Source organism: Anopheles coustani, chromosome 2 (assembly GCF_943734705.1).
Source record: "Anopheles coustani chromosome 2, idAnoCousDA_361_x.2, whole genome shotgun sequence".
NCBI lineage: Eukaryota > Metazoa > Arthropoda > Insecta > Diptera > Culicidae > Anopheles > Anopheles coustani.
In genome coordinates, this window is record NC_071289.1 from 53,401,241 (window position 1) to 53,412,391 (window position 11,151).

Genomic DNA, 11,151 nt, shown 5'->3' on the forward strand with positions numbered 1-11,151 from the left:
AGCTTGAGGTGGGAGACGGCTGGGGCTAGCTGTTGGGCAAGCTGGGTCGCTTCAGTTGCAACGTCCTTTACCGCTCAAGCGGCCCAGGAAGGAGGAAGACCAACAGCAAGGCCAGCGACAAAGGGTCGGCCGAACGTTATAACCGTTGCTCCACCAGCGGACGTGACGTTCCACGATATCTTTAGATCGTCAGAGATCGTCGACGCGGTGAAACACGGTGAATGCGCACCAAACAACAACCGGGTGATGCAGCTCCGGCAGTCGGCGTACCCAAAGACTATCCTCAAACAGGTAGAGACGGTGGCACCGGAGGGTTGCAAGGTGCAACTTCGCGTGGATACGGTAACGCTACTGCTGAGAGGTTTAGCGGAGGCCTTCTCCCTTCGATTCAATGAGGACATCACCGAGACCAACGGCTCAGGGTCCGGATGGAATTCCGAATGGGGCAGTGGCAGCTGCCATTCGTGAGTTCCCGGGAACGTTTCGCCGTATCTTCCAGGAGCTTCTCGATAGCGGATGCTTTCCGGAACAGTGGAAGACTCAGCGACTGGTCCTGCTACTCAAGGCGGGGAAACCACCGGGCCAAGCGTCATCCTCTAGGCCCCTATATATGCTCAACACTGTCGGTAAAGTGTTCGAACGCATAGTCCGGGATCGCCTGAACGACCAGATGGAGGCCCCACTGCCAGACGGTCCACGCCTTTCTCCCTTGCAATACGGTTACCGTAGGGGGAGATCACCAGTGGAAGCGATCCAGGTGGTAAAGGCCGGGAGGCGCGCGATGTCCTTCATCCGTACCAACAAGCGAGACCGCCGTTGCTGCATGGTGGTCGCGTTGGACGTGCGCAACGCCTTTAACTCGGCCAGCTGGACCACGATAGGAGAGGCGCTTCAGGAGAAGGGTGTTCCGGGTTCGCTCCTGAACATCATTGGGAGCTACTTCCTACTCACCCACTACACAACGAGCGCCGGGACGGTTACCCGATACATCACTGCAGGCGTTCCACAGGGCTCCATTCTGGTGTCTTCTCTGTGGAATGCCATGTATGACGGTGTCCTGTCTTTGCAGTTACCCCCAAGGGGTGGAGATCGTGGGATTCGCCGACGATATAGTACTCACGGTTCCCGATCGGACGCCGCGGGAAGCATCATCGCTGGCCACCCAATCCGTCATTCTCGTACATCGGTGGATGGCCGAACATCAGCTGTCTCTGGCTGCTGGTGGCGGCGGGGCCACCCAAGGGTGCCGGTACGCGTCGGGGGTACAATACTTCGTTCGCGGCGCCACATACTCGGCGTCCAAGTGGAGCACCACCTTTCGTGGAATTTCCACGTGCAGGCCGTCACCGAGAAGGCTACCAAGATCAACAGGGCGATGGGATACCTCTTTTAAGAACCACGGTGGACCGTTTAGCGTCCGACACCGCACCATGGCCAGTGTCGCAACTTCCATCATGCGATACGCTGCCCCGGTGTGGTGGAAGGCAACGGAGCTGCAGACTAATCAGCTGGTGCACCGCTGCTACAAACGAGCATCTTTAATCAAATAAGAACAGTTCTCTTCACAACAGTCTTATAATACCATCCTCATTACGAACGGTGAAGAAACGCTAGTTTTCTTATTAGCAAGAGTCAAAATCCAGTTGGAAAGTCGATCAGTTTTGTTTACGGGTGGGCACTTCTGCCAGTGCACTAGCCAATCGTATATGTACACATTAGTTCTCTCGTGCATGTGTTGAATGCGTCCATGTGAAATTGTCAATGTATAGGTGGCTTTCCTGTGCACATTAGATTGTACCTAGGTTGGACCTGAGATGAGTCGGACTTGCCAAATAAGAATTTGATTCAAAGACATTGACTAACCGCGGATATGTTTTTCGAGTAGATATTGACATTCGAGAAGTAAATTTGGAAGAAAATAAAACTTTGGAATAAAATCGACGAAACAAATATAGCCAACAATTTAAAGTTAATTAAAATTACCAGTCAATTTATACATCAACATTGAGCAGGATATCGTAGATGAGCTGTTAAACTGGTTTTTCATGTAGATCCATTAAGTAGCAATTAAAGATTGCAGAACTAAATAGACCATTCACGGTTCCTCAAACTATTCTTTCACTTAACATCCTTCGTCCTCGTGTGTCGTGTCGTTCTGGTTCTAATAAACCACGTTATATGGTTTACCTAAGAAGGTATTACTTTTTTTGAAGGTGCACAACCATCTCATTTTCTCACGAGACGCCACTGGTGTTTAGTATTTTTCATACATAAACAAGATGTTCATTTATCTAACTATGAAAATTAGAGACTTTTTAATGAAAGGAATAGAAGAAAATAATGTTTTTCGCTTAAGGGGGGCGTCCTGCCCCACTTTACCTTACTGGCGTACTAATTCATGTTTTCAATGAGTTTTTTAATTTTACTATTGTGTGCTCATTGTAAATGAAAGAATGTAAACAATAATTTTAATGTAAATGCACCTCATAGCATCTTTTTATTGTTCTAGAAAGTAAAAAATTAATGCTTTTCAAAATTAATTCTCAGTCAAAAACACTAATGTAAATAGAAGTAAACGTTAAAAGCGTAATTTTGGAAGCCCTTAAGTATTTAAGTTCGCGCTTCCACGCAACGTGACTTTAACTTCAGACGAACCAATTTTGCTGGTCACCGATGCGCTCTTTGTTGTAAACTGGGACTTGGTTACAACGAAAGATGACATCGACGAAAATGCCACGAGCTTCACTGGAGTGATCAACAGCTTCTTCGATCAGTTTGTCCCACGTTTCTCAAAACCCAACAAGCTTTAAGAAAACTACGTACTATGCGTCATTTGTGAAACGAATTTCACCAGACCAACTTTGCAGATTTTGGCAGCACGAGCAAAGAGCTCAATCGGATTGCCTATGCTGAACATATTAGAAAAATCGAGATCAACTTTAAAAAGAATCCAAGGCATTTTGGAACTTCGTCAATACTAAGAAGTCTAGCAAACGACTCCACACCAGCTTTAACTGGCATTAACGAGGAAGTGGACTTAACATTGCCTATTCTCTCTGAAGCTGAGGTGTGTGCTCCACTCTCTCAATTGAAGTCATCGTTCGCGCCTGGGCCTGACTCCATCCCAAGCGCAATCCTTCTAAACTGCAAGGCTGCTCTTATTCCTGTCTTGACCGATGTGTGTAACTATCGAGGAATTTCAATGTTATGTGTTTGCGGTAAGCTGTTCGAGAAAATCATGCACCTCCATGTCCATCGTGCTTTCAGTCAATCTATTTCTGTCCTACAACATGGCTTTATTCATATTCATATTCATATTTATTGAAAATTCATCGAACACTTGTTGGTTTACCTGAATGTTGGTATTAAATTTAGGCTATTTGCCTGAGACGTTCACGAAAGCTGGCCTGTGTCAAGTTGAAGTCAAATACATCGTAGGCTTCGTTAAAAGCTACGCACATAGCTCTGAGTGGATCAGTTTGTCCAAAGTTCGTCCGGCGATGGTCAATGGCGATGAAAGGTCGAGTCCGTAATCGTCTATCAAAAGCTGTGATGTCAATGCCGCTGAGGAGGTCTGGTGCATCTATGGAACCGTTCAATAGTCCGGAGATGAACAGGCATTGCGCGTTACGCCGCCTTTGTTGCAGCGTCTCGATGCCCAGCAGCAAACACCTGGTCTCGTACGCGGGGAAAACATCGTCGGGTCGCCAAGGAAGCATTTTTACCGCAAACCGCGTCATTTTGCGCTGGATGGCTTCTAGTCGGTTCATCCAAACCTGGGCCGTTGTAGGACACACTACGCTGCAGTACTCTAACCAGACCTGACAAGAGAGCAGAAGAGCACGCGGATAGGATCACGAAATTCACTCGACATTCGGCAGACGAGCCCCAGCATCCGGTTTCCCTTCGAAATTACGCTCTCCCAATGTGTTGTGAAGGTGAGCCGGCTATCCAACAGAACCCCTAGGTCGCAAACGCAGTTGGTTCGCTCGATGGTCACACCATCAATGGAGTATGCGAAATCCAGAGGTGTCTGTCTTCTCGTGAAAGAAATGACTCGACATTTCTTCACACATAGGGAAAGGGCATGTCGGTTGCACCAATCTGCAAAAGCGCCGGCAGCCTCTTGTAAGCGTTGACAGTCCTCGGTGTTCCGCACCGTTCGAAATAATTTTACGTCGTCCGCGAACATCAGGAACCCGCAGCCAGTATCCGCGAGAGCTAGTGCAGCGTCATTGATATAGAGCAGGAACAGCAAAGGTCCTAGGTTGCTGCCCTGCGGTACCCCCGAGGAGCTGTATACTTTCCGAGATGTGCATTTTCCGATTTTAATTTGGTATGAAAGCCTTGTAAGGTATGAATGAAACCAGTGTATCCATTGCTCATTGATGCCAATCTGCTCAAGTTTTGCAATCAGGATTTCGTGCGATATCGTGTCGAAAGCAGCCTTCAAATCGGTATAGATCGCATCCACCTGAGATCCATTGTCCATCTGTTTAATGCAGAACCCCACAAATTCCGTTACATTTGTTGTGGTTGATCGTTTCGGGACGAACCCATGTTGCTTGGGACTAATGTAGCTCAGGGATGCCGACATTAAAGGGCCATAGACGAGGAGCTCGAATGCTTTCGAAAAGGCGCAGAGTGAGGTAATCCCGCGGTAGTTAGCAGCGTTTAAACGGTCACCTTTTTGAAATCTGGGCACCATCCACGACGACTTCCAGGCAATAGGAATCTTTTCAGGCATTTTAAGACATCTGATTCGGTACACGGACAAGGCGTAAAATCAATCACCTCCGAAGGTAAATTCGCGACTGCTTCCATGGTGAACGCTGTTCCCGCTAGACGCGCAGAAAAATTGCCATCGAATCTGCGTGCGAAAACATCGCAGACATCGGTCGTTGAAGAAGCCCCAAAGTTATCATAGATGACGGTTTGTGGAATTGGGCTAGAGCGGCGCCTGTTGTTGATAAAACTCCAGAATGACTTTGGGTTAGCTGTGAGGTTTCTTCGCATTGATAAGATATATCCATTATGTCTATATTTGTTGTAGCCTCTATATAATTTATAGGCAATTGATAAGTTTTCACGCGATCTCGTGCTCCTCAGCAGACGGTTCTTTCTAAGTGCAGCATCTTTAGCCCTTTTAAGTCTTTTAAGCTTGTTATTGGCCCAAGCAGGGGATAGTTTCTTCTTTGCAGCTGGTACGCAGGAGTGGAATGATTCATTCAAGAATGCTGTCATCGAGACTACCGCGTCATCAACTGAAGTGTCACAAAATTGTGAACCGAACGTGGTGATCATGTTATTAAGGGCGTCAAAGTTAGTTTTCCTAAAGTTGAGGCTTGAGAGGTCACAACGATGGTCTCTTGTAACGGTACAGGGTTGAGCCAAAATCACTTCAAGTGGCGGATGGTGTCAGTCGACGGGAAGCAACGGTAACGTATCATGAACCATAGGAAAGTTCGATGACGAGCGCAGTGGTGCAATGTTTAAGACCAGATCCAGTTGCACACTGCGTTCATTTTTTTATCGCCGAGAACTGTTTTAGGTTGTGAAGCCTGATTAAATCCAGAAAAGCATGTTGGCCAGTAGAATGCGATTCAGGCTCATAGTGCGACGATGCCTGTACGCTGGGCCATGAAAGTGATGGGTGGTTGAAGTCTCCCAAAATCAGCTGACAATCATTGTCGGTCAAACACTCGCCGATTGATTGGAAGGTATCGTCCAGTGCTCGTATTGTGTTTGGATTAGAGCTTAGTGCCGGAGGGAGAATGCACCAATATATAGAAAACCGCAAACCATCTTAATCCTAGCCCATACCTGCTCCAGGTAGGTGGTGTGTGTAGAAACCTCGGACGATATAAAACGAGAGGTAACAGCAACAAGAACACCACCACCACGGCTGTACTGGCTAGTATCTACGTTACGATCGCATCTGTATACCACATAATCGTCGTAAAAACAAAGCCGGACGGTATATCACTTGTGAGCCAGGTCTCCGTCAGTACGATAATATCGAAATCAGCTTCACTTATCGATGGGCGAAGGTCATATAATTTTGTTCGCAGGCCTCTAACGTTTTGGTAGTAAATAGTGATCTTAGGTTTATTGTCAAAGCCAGCTCTGTTTTGGTGTTGTAGATGTGTCCGTGAGGTTGGTGCGTCAGGATGAGTGCATGTGCACTAGCTCGGTGGACATAGCGGTAGTGCGATCGTGATTTTGTAGGGTTAGCGAGTGTTCCATCGGCTCGAGTGTGGCTTGCTGGGTGTTGTTAACCGGAGTGTGTTGTGAACGTGTGGCGGTACAGTGAAGCCTTAGGGCCATCCTAGATAAACTCTCTAAAGAGCAAACCGCGGGGCCAAGTCCGTGGAGACAGTGCTAGTGCCAAGCTTTCCTTCGGGATCCAGACCTTGTAAGAAAGGAACCGGCGGGTCGTAGGATTGATATCCTTGCTCAGCAGACAACGTGTGGTAACGTCAACAATCCCGAGGTGACGTTTCACCATCTGCTTTATGCCAGCTTAGGGAACGCTTTATGCCTAAGCGTTCTATTGAGACCAACTTGTTATCGTTTTTAAGCATTTGCTACGACACCATTGACAAGGGCGAGCAAGTGGACGCTATTCACACCGACTTCCGTGCTGCTTTCGACAAGGTCAATCACAGTATTCTGCCTGCTAAATTGCCTATGTGTGATGTCCATATCAGTGTCGTTAATTAGCTCGACTCTCGGGGGGTCTTCCCTCGACTTCCATATGTCTGTATCTCAGTTACGTCAGGTACTACGTTTTAGTATAGCGTCTTAACTATGTATTACATGTGTAAGTTACCTCGTTATTTAGGCTCACAACCCCATAACTGAACAATAATAAATAAATAAATAAATAAATAAATTAGCTACTTCTTCGGTATTGCTTTTCCCTGCTCCACTACGTTCACTCAGCAACACTCGCTGTCGTGCGGCTGAGAATCCCTTTCTCATGGTGGTGATTTTATTTTTCACAGTTTCAACTGTGGCCTCGGGATTGTACTGCTGCAATACAATTTGCAGTTCTTTATGAGCCACTTATTTAACATGTGTCTTTTTGTAATTTGGATGTTTTTTGTCCCAAAGACACGGCTTAGCTTTGAATGCCTCAATAAAATCACACATTAGCTCGTAAATTTTCGGCATATTGGAAGAAATGTTGAAAATTGCACACGTTCAACTGACCCGTTCAATGCAACTGCCTTACATCAATGTTATTTTGGTCCGACTAACGCCGTCTTTGCTATGCTCGTATTCTACTGAATTTATTTCACACTACGTTTCGTGCCACTGCTTTCCGTTCTTGCGTCGATTCGTAGAATACCATCGACAGCGAGCGGAGCAGTGCACGTTCAAACATGTTTTCAAATATATTCAACTTTGTTAAAATCAAAAAGAATTAAAAAAAACCGGACGTTATATACGAGTAGTTGTAAGATAGTGTAAGGTATAAGCGTGCGTAATGATAAGATTAGATTGAATTTAGTTGATAAGCATCCCAAAATATAGTTCAGTTGATTCTCGAAGCTCGAACGAGCAAGGACCATCTCATAACTGGCGCAGCCGATAACCGTTTCATCTGGAACCCTGCATAACGTCATCCTATCCCGGATTATTCCATCCCTGAGAGCATATCAGAGGACTTGCGGAGGAAGCAGCAGATCCAGAAGAAACGCCCCGACCATCGGGTTACAAAACGACACCAAACAGCTAAAGCAACTTTATACTAAGAACGCTCCAGAGCACGCGCTGCAGCACCAAAGGAAGCAGAGAAAATATTCTGGCCGTGAGTAAAGTGTGTTTAGTGCAAACAATGGAACAAAACTATACTCAGCAAGAGTTGCTGGAACACATTCGGCAACTCACTAACGCGCAAAACGAACTCGTCAGGGAAATGAATAGCCTGAAAGCGAGGTCAAGCGAGTCTATTATAAATTTTAGAACGCCGGACAGCATCCGCTACCTACCCACCTACGAAGGAAAAAAAACACGAAACCCGCGCGTGGAGAGTGCGCTCCAACTCTTTGACGAGTATAAGAATAGTGCAATTTATGACCAAATAGTTAGGGCAGTGAAAAACAAAATAACCGGGGAAGCTAGAGAAGCAATAATTGCCGCCGGGAATGTTAGCACGTGGCCCGAGATAAAGGGAGTATTGCAAAACATCTTCGACGATAAAAGGGATTTAGCTTTCCATTTACAAACCCTTTTCTACGAAAAGCAGGGAAACAAGACCCTGCTAGAATATTATAATAACTTAAAAAGTGTTTCATCTAAGGTAAGGGCAATCACCGCAGTGACCGAAGAATATAAAAATTCTATTGAAGGGGTCCATCATTTGATTGGAGTTATCACACTCACACGCTTCATCGATGGCCTTGAGGGATCGCTATCCTCGTACGTTAGGTGTAGCAAACCGAAAAATATAGACGAAGCGTATTCAATATCCGCAGAATATACGAACGCTGCATACCGAAAAAAGTTAGAACGCATACCGATACAGGATCGAAAACAAAAGCCGGATACATACGAATTACCGTCAACGTCGTACGAATCGCGTAATTTTCCTATCTTACGTATCTTAGTTCAAAGCCTTTATCTGGAAAGTTCAAGCCCCTACAAATTACGGCTAGTGATGCCTCGATGAGAACCGGGAATTCTAAAATGCAGATAAATAATAACGATGTTGTTGCGTATTGCAACGGTCCGATCGAAATAGTACAAAAGATGACACAAAGAGAGCGCTGCAGGATCGCTGCCATAGATCGCATAGAGTCGGTGCAGCGGCGCGTAGGCGTACGAGTGAGGGCGGACAGCGGCGATCACAGCTGATCGAGAATAGGGCAACGCCCAATCCCGAAACTCGGCAAAAGGGTCAAGGGCCGAGGTTGTCGCGTGACGCATGCGGGAAGCGATAAAAGATGCACCGGAGATGACAAACTCGTCTTTCATTTCGGGCAGCAGGGAAAAAAGGACCCCTTCTTCGCTATAAAATAAAGTTAAAAAGTGTTCAAGAAAAACGTGTGTAATCTCTCCTGCCGGCGAAAAGAAAACCTGTCGCGTTGCAACATTTTAAAAAATTCAACTCTCTACACAAGTTTGCGAGCATAAAATTCGTGCGTGCCGACTCGACGACAAAGTGATCAGTGAGCGGTATCGCGAAGGATTTAAGAATCGCGCGTGGCTGACCCGATGGCACCTGACTAGTGGGCAGCGACAGCGGTGTGCGAAGGAAAGTAGAGGAAGACTATAAACTTGCGCTTGCTCGATCCGACGGCACGATCAGTGGGCAGCATAGTGCAAATCGCGTGCGGAAATAAGTAAAGTGCGTGAAGAATAAGAACAATACAGAATGGAACGAGGAATATGCGGTGTGTGTCCTTGTGAAGAAGGTGATTGTGCAGTCGTAGAGGAGTGCGAGGCGTTCTGGAAAATGAAGGTCCAATAAAGATGGAACTACATTACCATGAACAAACTATGTAAGTGTTGCTTAAAATCCCACCCAACAGCGTGTAAAACCGTTCCTTGCGGAAAAGGTGGGTGCAACGCAAAGCACCACCGGTCACTTCATACACCTTGCGCTGTGCCCAAACGGTGGGATATTGGACAAATTAGTAACGAAACTATCAACAGCCACAAGCAGCCTAATGTAGTGTATAGCCAAGAACCATGCGGTGCGCTAAACATGGTGCAAAAATCGGTAGCTATGCACGTTGAAGTGTCGGGTTTGCAATTGCAAAGGATGAGAAGTGTAGGAAACCAGGCGCGCGTCGCCCGAAACCCATGAGCAAGAAGAATCCAGCGGGCCCACTTCCTCCTCTGTCAGCAGCATCAGTGCCTTATTGTGGTGATCACTACGCGGATTTAGCTAAACTCTTGCGGAAGCAGCTACACGACTCATGTGTACCTTTACCGCGCCCGCAGCAGTCCGGGGAAGAAGAAGCAGAAGGCTCGGTGGCAAGTGAAACCCACCCGGATTGGGTGCTGTCTGGTGACCTTGGCCGGCGAAGCGGAAAGGTTCAGCAGCTAATCCTGAGCCCCATCACCTTGGATGGATGCGACAATCCTGAAGTTCGCATGGATGGCGCGTTACAGGACGTTTTCACGCTCGAAGGTTTAGCACGTATTGATTCTCAGTTTCGTTTTAGTTATGAACAACAAGAAACAGAAACTCTCTACAGTTACACTGGACGGGACGAAGGCGTTTCCGGACATTGCAATGTCTGCCCAAGTCTGCCAACGATCGATCTTCAACCATGGTCGAAACCAACATTCCCGGTCTAAGCAAAGTTCGTGTGGCGTGGGTAGATGCGGCGTTAATGAATACCATTTCATTGATCATCGTGTTTCCGACCGGATCTACTCCTTTTGGCTCACTTCCGGGCGTGTGGCGGGAGCTTCGATTATCCATGGCAGCGGATAAAAACTGCGAGCTTCGGCAATACGAAGAGGATGCGTTCCGAGGTCCTTGGTGGCAAGTGAGCGTCGCGAATTAGGTGTTATTCGTACGGTGTTATAAAACCAAAGGGTCTACACCGCGAGTCGCCGGTCCAATGGAGAACACTCAAGAAGCACATAGTGACACGGGGTCAGATGGAAGCGCGAGCGCAGCGTCGCCATCGCGCGCAAAACCATCAATCGTTGATCGCGAATTGGAGCTGGCGCGGAAACGCTTCGCGCTTGAGCGACGGGCGTTCGAGATCGATATCTCGAAACGGGTGCTGGGGCTCGAGGAGCTCGCCATCGGAATCGAAAGAGGTTCGATCCAAGGCGTGCCGGCCAAATTTACTGCTCCGATTGATCAGCAGCCCGAATACGCGATGGCGTACTCGTCGAGCCTGTACACTGCTCCGAGTGCGCGACCTGCCGGAACCGCGGTACCACAGGATCACTCCTGAGCCACCTTGCCGCCACAAGTGCGCCACCGGTCGAATCCGCGATGCCGCTGGGCCACCCGTCGAGCCCGTACACTGCTCCGGGTGCGCGACCAGCCGAAGCCGCGATGGCGCCGAGCCGCCCGTCGAGCATTCACCCCGCTCCGGGTGAACGACCTAGGAAGGTGATGATACGGCGGGTGTCATGACCGCGAGTGCAAGTTGGCGTCACTCGTTGGCATCAGTA

The 11,151-nt window shown here is 47.6% G+C and overlaps 1 protein-coding gene across 1 annotated transcript; it reads left to right on the plus strand.

The window, feature by feature from the left end:
* Positions 1-7,843: 7,843 nt before the first annotated feature.
* Positions 7,844-10,928, plus strand: LOC131264624 (uncharacterized). The gene is made up of 2 exons (XM_058266896.1): positions 7,844-8,588; positions 10,558-10,928. The coding sequence occupies exons 1-2, from the start codon at positions 7,844-7,846 to the stop codon at positions 10,926-10,928; spliced, it is 1,116 nt and encodes a 371-aa protein (XP_058122879.1).
* The last annotated feature ends 223 nt before the right edge of the window (positions 10,929-11,151 follow it).

Excerpts from the sequence above, each read along its gene's own strand:
- LOC131264624 (XM_058266896.1), top strand. The coding sequence starts at position 7,844 with ATGGAACAAAACTATACTCAGCAAGAGTTGCTGGAACACATTCGGCAA. Across the intron at positions 8,589-10,557 it reads GTCAACGTCGTACGAATCGC|GGTCTACACCGCGAGTCGCC; the intron begins GTAATTTTCCTA and ends ATAAAACCAAAG.